General features: G+C 38.5%; 1 protein-coding gene across 1 annotated transcript in view; it reads left to right on the top strand.

Moving 5' to 3' along the window:
• Window positions 1–6,253: 6,253 nt before the first annotated feature.
• The window catches only part of SEL1L (SEL1L adaptor subunit of SYVN1 ubiquitin ligase), a 51,276-nt gene continuing 38,791 nt past the window's right edge, over window positions 6,254–18,738 (top strand). Inside the window, exons 1-3 of the mRNA XM_006206132.4 lie at window positions 6,254–6,430; window positions 11,587–11,624; window positions 12,469–12,700. Of these exons, the coding sequence (XP_006206194.1) occupies window positions 6,361–6,430; window positions 11,587–11,624; window positions 12,469–12,700 (340 nt within the window). The 5' untranslated portion in view covers window positions 6,254–6,360. The remainder of the gene's footprint in view (window positions 6,431–11,586; window positions 11,625–12,468; window positions 12,701–18,738) is intronic.

Raw genomic sequence — 18,738 nt, 5'->3', positions numbered from 1 at the left:
TTGTATAAATAAATCACCACTTGTTCATCCATTCATCACAAGGTGGACATTTTAAGTTATTGTAAGATATTTCCTATTGTGAATATAGCTACTATGACCATTTTTGCACAAGACATTTTGTGGACATATGATTTCATCTCTCTTGAGTAAATACTTAAGAATGAAAATGCTGAGTTATAGGGTAGGTGTATGTTTCAATGTATAAGAACTACTATCAAACACCTTTACTCAGCAGTTGAAACCTTTTACAGCCCCACCAATTGTTTTTTCTTTAAACATATATGTACTGCAAATATTTTTTTCAGCTCATTCCTTCATTTTCTCAGAGGTTTTAACATATAAAAAGAGATAAATAGGTATAGAAACAAGTACAGATTTGTGTAGCTGTGTGTATGTGTGTTATGGGTATGTGTATGCATTCACATATATACACATACATATATGCATACATAGACACACACATCTACACACACACACACACACACACACTCCCCAGCTCAATATGCTAAGAGATTTTAGAAGCATTAACATCACAGTAGCAATGAGTATTCCTGGAATGTAAACACCATTCTTCACTGAAAGAAAGCAGTCTTCCTTGAAAAAATACGAATAACTTATAATGTAAGGATATGCTCAAACAATGATGGGGACATATCAAAAAATTACTGGAGTTAGTTTGAAGGGGCACCCACTGACCAAATCTGAGATAATCTGAACATTAAAATAATAATGACAGTGAGGATTATAAACTATTGAATAAAGGATGCATGAGTTTGCACCAATGTAAATTAATTAAATGAATGCATAAATAAGAAGAGAAAGCTCTGCCTACACTAGAAAGCTAATAATAAATGTAGAAAGAATAGTAGAATTATAAAATCATCACTTGGCAACCATCATAGGAATTATTGATTCAGACAAGTATCGTAAATACCCTTGGTAAAACCAGTGGGTGAGTGTTTGAGGAATGATGAGATACTTACGTAGTCTCAAAGCAACCTTTACAAGATGCATATTAACTACATATTAAATACAGAGGAAACATCTCTCCTAAACCGGTTGATCAATATTATCCTTGCAGGATATGGACTAACCAACAGCACTGGCTCCTGACATAATGCACTAAGAAGAACTGAGCACCACTTCTGAGGTGTTCTTACCAAACATGCATAACCTGAATTCAGTCATGATGCAAACTGGAAATAGGGCACATTCTATGATATAGCCTACTTATACACTTAAAAAATGTCAGTATCATGAGGTTCAGGATCATACCCTCATGAACTGTTGCAGGTTTAAAGGATACTAGTAAGACACAAAAAACTGGACACATTTCATGATCTTGGATTTTCTACTAATAGGAAGGACATCATTGTGAAAAATTGGGACAATCTGAATAATGTCCGTAGATTAGATGATAATATTTGAATCAGTGCTAAATTCCTAACCTTTGATAACAGTTTTGTGATTATGTTAGCAAATCCCCTGTTTTCAGAAAATACACGTTAACATATTTAGGGGTGTAGAGTTACCATGTTTGCAACTTATTCTCAATTGTTTCAATCACATATATGTGTGCCTGTGTATACATATGTCTTTCTTGCATATATGAATACATATTTATTAATGTATATTTTATATTGATATATATAACACATATATTTCTTTTTTGTCAATGTACCCCTTTGAGCTGGATTTATATGAAGTCAGCATGGCATAGATGGGGAACTATTCAAGTATAGAAAATGATCAAAAACCCTATTTTACTTTCAAGTGCCTTGCATTTACAATATTATTTGAATATTTTGAAAATCCTTATTTGAAGATCCTTCTCTTGATAATGGCCATTTGGCATGTATCCATCTCAATTTCTAACCAGTATATGAATTTCCTCTGAATCAAAAGTTTGAGTACAATTGCTTTAATTGGTTACTTTAGCATTATGTCCAAACAATTAGTAAAGAGGTTTGTGTAATTAACTTGGTCATTCAGGTGCAGCAGAAGGGAAATCTCCAAGCCATTATCCACACCACACCTCAAGATAGCCAGTTGCACAATATTAATTTATAATAGATTCTGTATAAAACCCCCTTCCTGAGACACTCTATGGTGTGTGTGTTCTTCCTCACTACCGTAAGTACTAAACCTAATATGCTTTACTACAGATGTATTCCTGATAGCATTGGCTCTGTCCCCAAATTTGCTGAATCAATGAAAGAAGAAAGAAGGAAAGATTATCCTGTGAATATAATGTTCCTAATCCAACATTCACAAATTAAATACGTTGCCATCTATGGAGGAGTTAAGTATTCTGAATCTAATGGGAGCTCCAAGCAGTTTATTTCCATCTTCTAACTTTCACTTAATCAAATTCTTATTGAAATTTAGTTTTAATCCAGTCTCTCCTCAGAACTGGTAGTTAAATCCATGAAAAGATTGGACCAAAGTTGCCTGTCTTTTTTTCTGGGTTAAAATTATCCTGGTTTTTCCTTTATCTGATGTGAGTCAACACTGCTTAGAAAGACTACACACCTCCAAAGCAAATGTCACTTCAGGATGAAACTGGTAAATAGAGCCTGACACTCACATACTCCACCCCATTCATCTGATCATTTACAAACTGAGTTAGTAGATCTGGGATCTACACTCTGACTTTCACGAGACTTAACTATAATCATAGAAAATGATGCAGATAATAAAAGTTTATTTATTTTGATTACTAATTATGTACCTGCCATATGCAATCCTGGAATTCTACGTGATGCAATGAGATCTAAAACCATTGTCCATTTCCTTAAGGAGCTCAGAATGTACTCAAGGACACACCAGGTTCTATCTCACAATACAGTGCAAGGATTTATATTTTCATTCATCCACGAGAAAGAAACAAGCATAATGACTTTAATTCACCACATCTACATCAAAGAAAGTACTATACATTCTTCTCCAAGCCCTGAGGGGAGACTATCCTGCTCCTTGCCTCTCCCTAACCCACCCTGGCAGATATGTTGATTCAAGTGCTGGCAGCCTTCACACGTTGCCAATTCAGATAGGTCTCTAAGAATAGCACAAGCAAGGATACTTGGCTAGAGTTGGTGACAATCACTCCATTCTCAGGAAAAGGCCCTGAGGGTTATCTCACCGTTCTTAGAAGAAGAGCAGGCTGGATTTATGTCCTCAACACTTTCAGAAGATTCTCAATATTTGCTGATTGTTTGATCCGTCTCAATGGGAAAAGGTCACATGAGTGTCATCTGCATTAAAAGGCACTTATTATCTATCTCCATTGGGTCCTACGCTGTGTTGTAACGGAGAGCAAACAGGTTTTCTGCAACTGGGATATCTGTGACAATGACCCAGAACACTGATATGGACAAGTAGAACAGAGTACAAACAGCTGAGTAAATAGTAAAGAAGTCTATGAATTAACAAATAACATTAACATTTTGCACAAGGAGACTGAGTACATAACTTTAACGGGGAATATTGGCAGGAAACCTTGAGGAGTGTATGCTTAGACCAGATAAGGCCATGGAGAATTCACAATCTTTTTACTAATTAATCATCATGCAATGCAGCAGGCTGACAACACAAACCTGGCTTTCCCACATCGTATTCTGGACCTGCTTTGGAGACTTGGAATTTCCCCCAGGGAGTCAAAGTCTCAGAACACGTCAATTACTCATTGCTGGGTAAAGACAACAGCTCTAGCAGCTCTAAACTCTTTTCAAATTAAGGGAATAAAATTAATTTTGTTAATCTTAATAAAAACTAATTTACTTCAACCAAGCAATCAATAAGAAATAATGTTTGTAGACCATTCTATAATGAAGAAAGCGTTTTTTCCCCGTATATCTCTTTTGAACCTCACAACAGACCTGGTGAAAAGGGTATTATTAATATATCCATTTTTCACATGAGGTGAAGAGGAGTGAAGTAAATTTCCTGTACGATAAAGATGCAAGTACTCCTTAATTTTCCCTATAAGATAAAACTATGGTAGATATTTTCAGATTAAACTATGGTAGATAGCATGTGCTTTGACATATTATTAAAATATTTCATAGATAAGGTGTATCTATTAACCACCAAATAATTATCTAGTGCTAGCAGATGGCAAATACAATGCTATATATCTATACACTGAATTATAGAATTGCCTTTGGCCTCAGCAAGCTACAACCTATTTAAAAGGCGCGTTTGTGACTGTCCTATACACACTTAGAGAAATGAGGATTAATGAGGACTGGCGTGAGCAGAGAAAACTCAGCCAAGACGAAAATGTAAGTGAAACTGGGAAGATGCCAAGGTTGTAGCTAAGAAGCAGCAGCGGCAAGGGCAGTGGGGTGAGGGTAGGGGAGCCCATGAGAAGGCAAGCTAGTGTTCATGCGGAACTCTGGAAAGCAGTAAAAGAGAAGTTGGAAATTTGTCATCACAGCACCTAGCACAGGGCTTTAAGCATAAAAAGCACTCAGTAAAGTAAAAGATGAAAAAAGAATTTGGGTCTTAACCAAGCAGCAAACTTTTCCCAATATTATCAATCAGATAATCACTGCTTCTCCAGTGGAAGGCAGAAGTTTCCTTCCCAATACTTCCCCAAGAAAGTAGAACTGTCAGCATTAATTCCTATTTTGTCAGTAAAAGTTCTAATATTTTTCATTCTATGACAGAAGCAGCCATCAAAAAATTTGAACAAGAATATAAAAGCAGTGTTTAAGGAAAATTAATTTGGACCTGGTATGTGGTTTAGGTTAGAGTGAAGAGAGAATGGCTTTGGTGAACATGGCTAGAAATCAGGGGCATCAGGCAGGTAAGGGAAAATGAGGGTCAGTAGGGTAGTATTCAGTGAGAAAGAGAAAAATGGTCACATACTATACCAGACTTTATGACTTAAAATCAGAGGAACTCTGAAGAAACATTGTTAGTGACAGAAATAGAGATGCATGCCATAGAGGCAGCAGTAGAAAAGAAAACTCTTTTCCGTGGGACAGTATTTTTCCTTCATCCCCGCCAGTGCGAACATTGAACAGTAGGTAGTTTTTTAATCCTCTTCTTGGAAAAGAGGACTCTCTATCAAAGAAGATGGAAGACAAGTGCCCAGAGTATCAAGATATGTGGCCAGTGTGGAATTCTCCAAAACCTGGAACTCAGATTGTCTGGGTTCCAGACCTAAGAGCTGACTGTGGGTGGACAATAGGGAAAGCAGAATAACACAGTTTGATGAAGGGGCAGGAGTACCAAGCTACTGCCAAGCTACCTAGTGAGAGCATGCCTAGTGGGAGTTGATACTTAATACAAAAGACTATTTCTGCTTCTGCAATGCAATCACTGTTACCTTTATCTCCAAATACATCAATCTGGACTCCTGAACCTAGTCAGTGTAAGACCAGGGCAGTCAATGAAGAAGAGAACATTGTAACTTACAAAAGGAGAGGCATGAGGACAAGTGTTCGACAGGGTTTTGCAAAGGCTGTTGGCCCCCTTTTCCAGATGATTATTATCTCGTGGCCCTCGTAAAAATGAATACTAGCTTGACATGATCTGTACTGAGTGGGGTTTATTTTGTTTTGCTTTGTATTGGAAAAGAGGATGGGTAGTGAGTTCCATACTGGTTTCTGTATATACAGTACTGTTTCGTTTAAGTTTTTTTTAAAAAAAAAACTCGAATCTAGTCTAGCTGCTGTATTTTTCCTCAGTGCTGATATCATGTCTAATTCAAATTTTCTAAATAAAACAAAGAGGAAGGGGAGCTTAACACACTACAAACTCTTAACCCTATAAAGTGCGTTTATTAATACTTATTTGGCTCCAAAAAAGTCTATGAGTTCATGGCATTGAGTTGGTGTCTAGTCCAGATGTTAGCTAAGTTCCCTTAATTTCAACAGCCACCTGCACTTTTAAATATTGCCCCAGGATTGACTACGTTTCCCAAGAGCGGACACTGAGAAAGGCCCATGAGGTGCGTTGTGGGAATTGTAGTCTGGATGACGACTTTCTCCCAACTCGGCCTCATGCTCTGATTCCGGGATGGGTAAACCCAGGATCTACCAATTAGAGGGGGCCATGTCGGTGAGGCCGTGGTCCAACCGGAAAAGCCGGTGTGAGAAGCTCGCATAATAATTGGCCAATGCTTGACCCCGGGGGCGGGGCAATAAGGTGGGCGGGAAGGCCGCGGCGATTGGGTGAGGAGCCCGGGGCGGCGGGCGGGGATTGGCTGCGCGCTAGGGCAGGGAGGCCTGGGAAGAGGCGGAGGAAGGCGACCAGAGCAGGAAGAGCAGCGGCGAGGCGGCGGCGGCTGAGTCCGTGGCGGCAGAGGCGAAAGCGACAGTTCCCGGGGGTGGCAGCGGCCCTGAGAGCAGGATGCGGGTCTGGGTCGGGCTGACGCTGCTGCTTTGTGCGGTGCTTCTAGGCTCTGCCTCGGCGTCCTCGGGTCAGTATCCGCCCCCTCGGACTGGAGGCCAGGAGCCACCGCCCCCCGGCCTCCATCCCGGGGCAGGGCCATGGGGACTCCAGCTGGGGACTCCACTCTCTGGTCATACCTCGCACTGGCCTGTCACTCACTGTCATTTCTTGGGCTTCGGTTGGCCTGGGCCAGAGCGGATGTTTAGGGGAGCAAGAGAGGGGAGGAAAAGAAGGGGCGGTCACCCTGCCCACACCTCTTCTCACTTGACAAACTTTATGTGACTCCTCACGAATCTGAAAGTGACTCCATGGGAGTGAATCCCGACAGCTGGCTTAGACCCACAGTGACACAGGAGCCCTACCGGAGCTTCCACGACTCTCATGTAGGTTATGTGCTGCATCGGTTTTGAAACTCTGGATTTGGGATTTGTAAGTTAAATTAATTGTCACACTTGGAGCTGTCAGTGGGCAGAGCCAGGTCCATCCCCCAGGATGTTGACAGTGGTTTGGTGGGTTTACTGAGATGGTCCTCATCTCTTTGTCTATTTAAAAATGAAGACTTTTGATGTAATTGAGCCCTTGTAAAGAAATATACCTGAGAAAGTGGTTTTTACCTCTGTCACAGTGTTTCTGAGTTACCTCATGTTTACTGATAGTAATTTTATGATTTTTGAAAAAAATCTTGGTCCTTATAAATGTGAATAACAACTAGTTTTAACTTTTTATGTACATACAGAAATTCATATGCTTTTGAATTGACTTTTCAATTAGCTGATTTATACTCTGGTTCTGAAAATTATTATTTCTCATTTTAATAGTTTAATCTGCCTACATCTGAAAATGCCTATTTTGAGGGTGTTGGTAAAGAAACAATTAGTATGATAAAGCTTTTGAATCTTAATCAGTTTCAGTTAACAAAACAGCTGTTCTGTAGCTTTAAATTTTTTCTGGAACGAGGCAGGGTATAAATGTCAACTCTTTTTTTTTTTTCCAACAGAAAATTTCCCAGATGGTTATTTGAATCCTCAAATTATCTGTCCTAGTTGTAAGTCAATGCCATAACGTCATTCTGCTTCTAAAATAAGAGGTCTAAACCTAAAATTCTACCCATAATGTGGTTTAAGATACCATTTCAAAAGCAACAAGCATATGCCAGTTACTTTACTGCCAACACCATGCTGTGAGGTCTTCCCCCCTCCTTTCAGTGTTAATTTGTGTTCATGACCAAATCTTTAAAACTCAGTGCTACTCCTGAAGCACTGCTAGCGGGTATTTGATCAAATGAAGTATGAGATGAAACCGTTGAGTGTAATGGGTAGTGTACCTGATGGACCAAGAACCACTTACATCAGAATTCCTCTTAAGGGTTTGTTAAAAATGCAGTTTTAGGTCTGGAACAGGTTGAGGCATCTGTAGTTTAGCAAGTTTCACAAGTGATACTTCACACTAAAGTGTAAGAACTACTAGTTAAAGAACATGGTATATATCCCTCTGAATTCAGTTTGCAGAACTTAAAGAAAATTAAAGCATACAAACATTTTCCTTCCTCTTCCTTTGACTAGATTTCATATATCAAAAGCTTGTCCGTGGAGATGATCCCTGAAGAAGTTTTTTGATCAACAGTTGGGATTCTCAGTATATTATAGTAGAAGACTACTAATGCTGATGTGTTAAATTTTCAGGTTATGTTGATGCAAGCAGAGGGCTAGGTTCACAAAACATCTGCTCTGATTTCCATCATAATTAAACTGCTGAAACATTTCTCTGGTAGAGGCAAGATTCTTACTTAACCAGAGCTAAAACAATATAGTTGTGCATGCTGGCCAGTAACAGAGGTACTGCTAGTCTCATGTGAAGTGCAAATATCATAAAACACTTATATGAGATAAAGTTTTATAAATTGGTACATGGATTTTCAGTTGACTTTATTATTCAACAACTTAATTATTTATACAGGATATCAACCTCATTTTTAGTTTGGATTTAAAGATTTACTCCTATTTAAAGATCAAGTTTTGGATCAGAGTTTTGTGTTGACTTACTGTTTGAGTGTTGGTCATTTCCCAGAGCAAGTTGCATTTACTACCAGGTAGAATATGATCAGCTTGCAAAGGGAATCTTTATCCTATCGTTGTCAGTAGGTATTACCTGATACCTTGTTTTACAGGCATGTAAAAATGTACTATTTTATTAGAAATGTTTTCTTTTCTCTCTGAATGAATAAGTTTAAAGGAAGAGATTAAAAAGATGTTTCCCCTTCATTTTCTGGAGGTAATAATGAAAAAATGCTGAAACTTTTCTCAGAAATACTACGTTTTCTTATTTTTGACAGGTGGTGGCTTCCTGGTTAAAATGATTTACTTTTTTTTTTTTCTTTCTCCCAAACAATATTACAGGGCCTTTTAAATTAGGTCCACTGCTGGGTATTTCAGGTCACAGTTATATTAACACCATGTGTTCAAAGAGTAGATCTCGGATTGCAGAGGATGTTTAATTTCACTCTTTCTTTGTTCCTTAAAACTTTATTGTGAGTCAACTGAGCGGGTGGTATTATTCCCTTTTGACACATTGAGAAAAAGGAGAAAGAGCAGGCTTGCCATGTCGAACCACGTGTGTAACTGCAAATATGTAAGGAAACCGGGTTTTGAGCCTGGCTCTCCAGGCCTTGGATTTGGAGTAATTAGGAATCAGCAGTGGCCTAGGGTCCACACAGATTCAGTGGCAAAGCCGAACACAGGGTGTCTGGTCTCTTTTCACTAAACTTTTAAGACTTCTTGTATTTGAAGATAAATCAGTTAATATACATGACAGTGAATTTGTAATGATCACTTTTCCCTGAGAGACTATCCCTGGTACTTTGCAGTTTTGCTAGCTGATATGATAAAAATGAAAATTGGTCTGTTTCAAAGGAAGGTGTTTGATTACCAGAGTAATGTAAACCATGATTATTTTGGGGATGATGCTGTTGAGTTGAGAAATCTGTAACTCTTCACTGAATCCTTTTGCATTTTTCTTGTTGCTTGATGTATGTGTTCTGATAAAAAGCATTACTGTATTCTTTTTTTATGCATAAATTCAGTCTTTTTAATCTTTATCTGACGACCTATCAGAAGTTTCTAGGTTTAAGAAACTTCTTTAAAGTTTTATGTGAATGGATATATCAGTTTGAAAGAGAAAATAGTTTATACTGTAAGATTACCATCTGAAGTAGGCTTTCCCAGTTTAGCAAATGAGAAAGAATTCTCTTGTTTACCAGTAACCTTAGTATATGTTCCAGTTTGTGAAGAGAGAAAGAAAAAGAGAAGCATGATGCAATTCATATGAAATAACCCTGAAGTCACAAGCTCCCATGTCTCTGGGAGTTTAAAAGCACAGTCTGCTGCTCTAATGCCTGACAGCTTGTACTGTCTCAAAGGTCCATGTCTTAAAATTTATTTATAGGCATCTGTATTATTTATGTGTTAGGTACAAATGTGACCTGTTGTGACAGGGTACTAAATTGAATGATCAGTGATTTAAGAGTTCCAGCTGATCTAAAGTTTCAGTATTTTTGGCTGTACCCTATGCATTTCACATTTACTGTCTGCTCTTGATACATTTACTAGTTAATGTTTGCAACTAATTAAATACATTCACACGTATAACTTTGATATATAATAGAGATGAATTTTTTTTCCTTTATCTAAAGATTTGCTGAGAATGGACCTTGAACCATATGTTAGAATTTGGGCTTTGGGTAATACTTGTGAAGAAGTTAGCATGAAGGATGATTGTCCATTCATTGACATCACTACCCAAATATTGTAGGCATTATGGGAATAATACATGCCATACCCCTCTTCCCACCCACCATCTGAAAGGTAATCTAAAAGTAGTGAATGTGAGAAGGGAGGGTATAGCTCAGTGGTAAAGTGCATCCTTAGCATGCATGAGGTCCTGAGTTCAATCCCCAGTGCCTCCATTAAAATAAATTAAAAAATAGAAGTAGTGAATGTAAAAGTAGCTATAATTTTTCTTTGGATTTACAGCACTTTCATATATGACAGAACCTCACTAGCAGACTGATTTTTGCAAATATTCAAAAGAAACAGATGTATTTGGCATATAATGAGTTGGTCATACTTCTTAAAGTAAACTAAGTACTTTGATAATACAAACTCCAAAACATGTTTTTGTTATACCTTAGAGAGTTACAAGTTACCAATAATATTTAGGATATAATCATATGAAGTAAAGATAAATGGTAACCATAACACCAAATTTTCTAGTAAAAAAAAATGACATGGTCTTATAGCGTTTTGTGTACTGGTTAATTTCCTCATACAGTTTATGGAACAGGCAATACTGACATTCATTCCTAGATAAAATCAGGTAATTTTAAGAGTGGGAAGGAAACTTAGAGATCATCTGGCAGTTGTTTTTTTTTTAAACTGGCTGGGACTACAAAGATCAAATATTTGTGGATGGCTGTTGGGTTGAATAATGGAAGGAGACTTAATGCAATCAGACAAAGCCAGAACAGCTGATACGAATTTGGAAGAAAAATGTAACTTGTGGCTGGATTTATTGTTTATTTAATATAACCTGTTGATTTCTTAATAAATAGATTTCATGTAAGTGAGTACATGGTTATATCTTCAGTAAAGTTGAACACAAATCCTAAATATCTTTGGTAACTCTGCTGTCAAATAATAATTCTTAATGTCCAATTTTAGTAGTCTTAAGCAATAATATGCTAATTATCACTAAAATAAGCTAGAGTAACTCCAGATTCTGAACAAAGGAAAAGAATGGGTGGAATCCTGAACCACAAAACCAGAGCTCTATTTTTGTAAGTTCAGTAACTCACTCTGAGTAGTGCTATGTACAGAAGAACTGGATGGCATCTGAAGAAATGTCTGGTTTTGGTTTTGGGGGTGGTGTTCTTGGTCGTCCTACCTGTGTAACAGATGAAACTAATGTCTTTCCTAGAGAAAGTGGAAAAAAATACTACCCCCAGCACCTTTTTTTCCTTTCCCTTGATCTTTTCTAAATAGTTGTTGAATACAACCAATTTTTAGATAATTCTAGATTTATTTATCCAGTGTCTGATTATTATTTGTTCTTATCAAATGCTTTCTTTTAACAATATCTGTGATTTCCAAACAAGAAAAATTACTCAGTAGCCTTACATTTTCTTTACAGATGAGGAAGGTGGCCAAGAAGAATCCTTAGATTCCAAGGTGTGTACTCAAATTTGCATAGACCAGTGTTTGATAACCAGTTTAAAAGCATGAATTATGTATTTTAGAAGGGATATGGAATCTGCATCTTTTGAGCAACAGAATTGGATTTAAAAAAAAAAGAGAGAGAGAGCTGGTATCAATGTTAGTTCTAGTTCTTCTGGGGAAAAAAAATCACTGAACTATAGGAGAGAGAATAATATTTCTGTTAAGAGTATTGGTTATTAGGTTTGATTTCAGTTTAAATGTGCTCTGTATATGTGTGTGTGTGGAAGAACCTTAAGGCAGTTATATTTTTACCGCCTAGTGAGAGATTGATTTTCTTTTTTTTTCCTTTAGTTTTTAAATTTGAAGATTTAATCTCTGCCATTTGTCTCCACTTATATCAGTTTTTTAAAAATATATATATATGTATTTTGAGTTACTGCACTTAAATTGATTGATTGAATGAATAAAATGGATTATTACATACTCAAGACCAATCAGTTATGATCCTTGATCTCTAGACTAGAAAGAAGGTAAAAAAGAAGCAGGAAGTTACAGTACAGGGCTACCATTCAGGGAAGTGTAAGATATATTGGGAGCAAGTAGGGGAAGGCCCTAACCTAGACTTTGGGAATTACAGAAGGCTTCCTGGGGCAGGAGGTAACATCTAAGTTGAAATCTTAAGAAAGAGCCAGGGTTAGACACGTGATGGAGGCAGTGATGGGCACACGCCAGAGTCTACAGAGGCGAGTGAGGATGACACACTCCAGGAGCTGAAGTAGATACATCTGGATTAGGTCAGATTAGGTTGGAGGAAGGCTTGTTTCTATTGGAAACTAAAAATACTTTATATTCTCAGACTTCTTTGCCGTCAGATGAGTCAGTGAAGGACCATAGCCCAGCAGGCAGAGTAGTTGCTGGCCAGATATTTCTTGATTCAGAAGAATCAGAATTGGAATCACCTATTCAAGAAGAGGAAGACGGCCTCAAGAGCCAAGAAGGGGAAAGTGTCACAGAAGAAATCAGCTTTCTAGACTCTCCAAATCCAGAAAACAAGGACTATGAAGACCCAACGAAAGTACGGAAACCAGGTAGTCTGGACGTTTCGATTGCTTTTGCCTGATTTAGGAAGGAGACAACTGAAATTTTAAAGCAGGTGTAGAAGGTGCACAAGTCTTATTTTACTGACTACTTACCGCATGTAATATATACAGTGTACTTTTACAGGATTTTCTAGATTTTAAGATATAAAAGTTATTCACTTAACAGATTTGACCCAAGTCATATAAGCTGAATTCGATAGTCAAAATTGCTTTTGTGTTGTATTAATATTCTAACATTCCTTTTTGGACTCCAGTATGTAACAGTCTGTCAGGGTGGTGCACAAAATAGAAACTGAGACAGTAAGTGTTGTCTAACACACTGCTTTGGTTACTTTCAGAATTGTGTTAGGACTTTTACTACAATAACCTTTTCAATCATCCTAGGTAATCTGAGTTAGGTGTTTATCCCTCTCCAATTGAAGCTTACTTAAAAACTTTAATCCTCTTCAAGAACTTTCTTGACACATTCTGTTTTTAAATTTACAACTTGATCTTTCTCGCAATAGACTGTGCTTAAATACTTACCCTTTTAAAAATTATTAATGTGTCCACTCTGCACTGTCCCACCACCCTTCTGTCATTTAGTTTATTATTTCAAAGATCACTGCCATACCCCCTTTCTGTTATTAGCCAATCTCAAGAATTGATCCAGATTTTACCTTTTAAAAATATATTTTTATTATAAATATTTTATACTAGAGAGTAGGAAACCATTTTTTAAAATTAAAAATACCTTAATCCCATCAACTAGAAATAACAGCTGTTAACATCATGGAGGATACTCTTTCAGGCTTTTTTCTACATATGTAGAAGACTAAATTGGTTCAAAATGTTTATAAACTATTTTACAGCCTGCATTTTGCACTTAACAGTTGAACATTTTCCCCTATCATTTAATATTCTTTTACAATTTGATGGTTAATGGCTGTAAAGAAATTTACATGTAAATATACCTTAACAATTTTTTTTTTCCCCTGGGAGGTCATTTTTAATGTATCTTTGTACACATCTATGAAAATTTTCTGAGAATTCTTGAAAGGAAATTTGCTGGACTAAATATAAAATTTTAAAGGACAATTGATACATATTGCTAAATTGTTCTTCAGAAAAGTAAATCTGATTAGTTCCTTTGAAACTACTCCTTTTCCTCTACCTCAGCCAAGTGTGTGTTACAATTTAAAAATGTTTGCCCAGTATTACTATTTTATCCACTCCTTTTTTTTTTTTATTCTGGAGATTTCCAAACACGCACAAAAGTAGAGGATGTAATGACCCCCATGTACCCACCATCACCCAGCTTCAACAGCCACCTACACTCTGGTTCTTGTTTCGTCTCTGCCACTCCACACACATTTATTCCTATTTTTTTTCTTGGAATATTTTACAGCAAATTCCACATTGTTTTACCTGTGTACATATCTCTAAAAGTAAGAATTTTTTTTCAACTAAACAAAAAATACGACAGTATTGTAACACCCACAAAATTAGCTATTATTCCTTTATTGCCCAATACCCAGACTCTGCTCAGTTTTCCCAGTTGTTTCAAATGGCTATTTGGAATTGGTTTGTTTCAGTCTGTATCCACACTAAGATTTTAGGCTTTTAATCTGTAACAATTCTCCCCACCTTGTTTTTAAGTGTCATTTTATTTGTTAAACAAAGAATGTCCTTTGTGCTATACGATTTCCCACATTCTAGATCTAGCTGGTCATATCCTTGTAATCGAGCTGGTTCCACTATCTGCTGTCTAGTCTGTGAACTGGAAGTTAGCTCCAGAGGTTTGGGTAGATTTAGTTCTATATTGTATTGAGTGTATTCGTAGACAGTGTTGTATACTTCCCGCTGCACTACCTGGGAAGTAGATGGTATCTGATGGTGCCACCTCTCGTGATTGATCAGTGAAGTTGAGTGGTGTCAGCCTGATCCAGCCATTCGAAAGTTCCTCATTGACCTTTCACCTAGAGGTTTTGGAAACCATTTCATTTGTTTTCTGGATCCGTTAATTCAGTAGAAGTTGCAAAGTGATGACTTTCTAACATTATTCCTTCTGCATTTGTTACCTGGGGATTCATTTACAAAGAAGGACTTTGCCTCATTAACTATTTGGTTACCTGGAAATATAGTCCATACAGAGGATAAGTGCTTGACTCTTTCCCTTGAAATATTTTCAAATAATAATTTGTGCCCTAGCAACCTCCAAAGGAGATCAGTGATTATGTTTCTGTTTTTGTTTGTTTTGCTTTGCTTTGCTTTTGAGCATCATTACAAATCCGTGGGTTTTATACATCTATGTCTTACTTCTTTGCAATCATTCTTTTTATTGCTCACATTATTCCATTTTTGTCTACTGAGAGTCCCTTTAGGTTCATTCCTTTGTATAATCATAGGACTAATCATAGATAACTTTTAAACTTTTTTCAGGGAGGACAAGATGTCCCAAATTCATCTTACACATTTCCTGACCCAAAAATGAATCTCAGCCATTTCTCCAGGAAACCCAGATTCCTTTTAGTGGGAAATTGTATTTTAGATGCTACAATGTAGACACCAGGGTTATGCATTGCAACTGAGTTGTCATTATTGGTAGACCTTTTTGGTGGCTATGGTTAGGAAATGTAACATTCATATTGATTATTCCAGTTCAAATTAAATATTACAGGTGAGATTATACAAATGGTCAGACTGACAAATTGGACTCACAAGAATCAGAGATCTTACCCATTATCAAACTTGACTAATATTTTCAAAGATATGATTATCACAAGACACAAGTCACAGCTCTGTGACTGCCAGAGCTGCTCCCCGGTCCTGTCTTGTCTCAGTTGGGATGCACTCTGGCCCAGATTTTAACATATGAGGATACATATGAAGTGTCACTTCCACAAAAGGGAGCTATTTCAGTTATGAAACATCTCCAGTTTATTCCCTGATAACTGCATGTCTTGTGTGATATTTTCTAAGAGATCATACCTGATAAATACTTAAACCTTAGGTTTATGTACACTAAGCAGTCAAGTGAACCAGGTCCATCCTGCTAAAGCAGTACCCAAGTAAAGACTCTCCAGGTGGTAGATATGTGAGTGTGTTTGCAAGAGGCCTCTTGTTAGCATGTTTCTCAGATGAGTTGATCATGCCACCGTCTGTCTCTCTGTTTCTTGGACAGTGAAAGGAGAGAATGGATTTCAGCTCTGCCGCTTGTCCTTTCTGTATGTTGGGGGTTTTGCTTCTTTTATGTTTGTGTCTCCTTGCCCTGATGCTGAAAATTATGGGACCTAATAATATGAATGTTATATTGTTTTAATCAAACAAACAAACAAAAAATAAGGTATACATAGTTTCAAAATAACAATGGCAACCTTACCACTAACAACAGGACAACTGAATGCAGTTTAAGATTTCTTTGTGGTTCTTTTTGTTCATAGTGTATATTTTAGTGATTTATAATAATGTGTTTTAAGATCACTTCAGCAGTTCTCTGTGTGGTCATACCAACCACTTTGGAAATATTTAGATTCTCTTGTTTTAGTTTTTCTTGTTTTTTTTCTTTTCATTTAAAGTTGTTTTTAATGTATTATTAATACATGAAAAAGCTTAGTACGACTTACATGCATGACTTTGTGTATGCGCAGTCCCCACTGCATCAGAACTGGGGCATACCAGTTCTCCCCACCGCTGGGAATACCTTCCTCACCCCCTTGCCCAATCTGTCCACATTTCTACTCATCCTTAAAGATAAACTTAAGTTTCCCTTTTCTGAAGCAGTTCCTGACCCACCCAAGGGCAGTTAAGGGTCTCTTGTCCATAAGGACACCCTGTTTGGTGTCCCTGTTTTCACCCTTTCCCCTGATGCCAGTTATCTGACGGTAGCCAGACTGATCCTCCTTCCTGTTCAGAACCTCCAGTGGCTTCCTGTCCTGTTCAGAATAAAGTCCAAACAAGGCTTTATGTGAGCAAGCCCTTCCCTATCTGACCTCCTGTCTGTCATGACTCCAGCCCCACTGCCTTCTGCTGTTTGTTGGACATTTCACACTTATTCCCAGCTGTGTCGAGGATCCCCAAGACTGTACCCTCGAGAGCCATGATTCTCTGTAAAGACTCACCGGACTCAGCACATAGTCCTGTTTACAGCCATGATTTATTACAGCAAAAGAGTACAAAGCAAAATCAGCAGAGGGAAAGTGCATGGGGTGAAGTCTGGCAGGGGCCAGATGCGAGCTTCCGGGGGTCGTCTCCCAGGGCAGCCACAGGGAAAGTGTTTCACTTCCCCGGCAACGAATTGTGGCAGTGTGTGGGGAAACTTGTTAGAGACCTAACACCTGGAGTTTTTATGGGGGCTAGTCACATGCCAAAATTGCAGGCTCCCAGAAGGAAAGCAGGTGTTCGGCGTAAACCGTATCATTGGTACAATTGGGATGAGTCACTCGTAACAGTTAGGATAGTGGGAACCCTTCCAAACTTTAAGTTCCCAGGCACAAGCCAAGGGCCAACCTTGGAAGGAGGCCTTTTCAAGGACAGACGTTTAGGCCTGTTAGGTTCACTCTTCTCTACATGGCATACTCCCTTGGTCATTGGCCAGATTGTGTTTATACTAAAAGTATTACCGATAAGACCCAGATAGATAGCAGAGTTAGAGTAACCTGCAGTTATGCTCTTCATGTGTCTTAACCAGAGAACAAATCCCATTAATCAGAAAGGGCTATCTTAAAAAGCAGGTAGCCTTAAGTTTCTGTATTAACCACTGTTACCTGGCCCTGAGCATCAGTTCAGGCCCAGTACAAGTCTGGCCAGTAAGTTGAAGCTGACTTGAAAGCCTTTCAGGGCTGAGGCAGTGTGGTGATAATTGGGGTGCACACACAGAAGTACAGTCCAAGAAGAAATTATCGGGGATTCCCAGAGAACCCCTAGAAACAGAATGTACAATCGCTAGGGCACCCCCAGCAAGGCATGAATTAGTTGGGAAGTATGATGTGGTTTTCCACCATGGGCGTCTTTTCCTACAGCTCCCAGCCCAATTCAAATAATTTAGGTCAGTCCTTGGTTTCAGAGGGACTACCAGTCAGTTCAGTTTCGTTGTCCTTGACAACAGTTCATCCACCTCATGAATGTGCTCAGCATCTGGAGGTTTTCTGTGTGGAAGGCTCAGTCTTCTCCTGCTGCCCCACAGTCAGCCTTGCCAGGGGTGATCGTAGATCGTAGGCTCAGCAGTCTGAATTCAAAGCACTGTCAACAGCTTGGAAAGGTGCACGGAGAGTTTTCCTTCAGGAAGAGGAGAAGCTTCCAGACACAGTTGCAAAAAACGAAGATCGTAATGCCCTCTCCCCTCCCTTGTGCCTCTCCAGGTGCAGGGGTTTTGGTTTATTTTCCTTGATTGTTGCAAAATCTGTGTTTCCATTCAACAACCGTAATTTTATGTTTTTTTCAGTCATCCCCTGCTCTCATCCAGATCTTTTGTCTTGAGCAATTGCGTGAAAGAGGTACAAAACATCTTCATAGGAAAACATAGTTACACAGCTGAGCCTGAAAAACATCATATTCACAGATCGGTCAGGACAAAACTCCAGAATTTCCAAAAAATTTCAGAATGGTTTTACATAACCTCCCATCCCTTTCACCCTGATCTCTTATCCAGTGGACAGCCTAGAGAAGATCAACCGCTTTCTGAAGACAGCTCATCAGTTGGACTAAGGTGTGTGCAGCAGGAGAGAGGCGAGGAAAGCAGAGGCAGGTATCAGTTCATTGTTGCAAATGGCAGCTCCTCCAGAGACCCAGGCACAGGGAGTCGACCCCAGTAAGACATGTCCTAGAGGGGATGGGGAGCTGGCCCAGCCTGTCCGGGAGGAAATCAGAGGTCTCAGTTGCTGTGATGTACCCTCTCCCCAGTTGCAGCTTTCAATGATAGTCTCAAGTGAAGAATTGTGGTCAGTCTCTGTATCAGAACTCTGCAGGCAGTCAGCAGCTTTTTGCAGATGATCCCATCAAGGAACAAGTCCTTTCCTACAGGCATTTGTAGGGGACCCAAACAGTCC

This window comes from Vicugna pacos, chromosome 6 (genome assembly GCF_048564905.1).
Source record: "Vicugna pacos chromosome 6, VicPac4, whole genome shotgun sequence".
NCBI lineage: Eukaryota > Metazoa > Chordata > Mammalia > Artiodactyla > Camelidae > Vicugna > Vicugna pacos.
The sequence above is the reverse complement of the archived record's forward strand: the minus strand, read 5'-3'. Positions and strand labels throughout refer to the sequence as shown.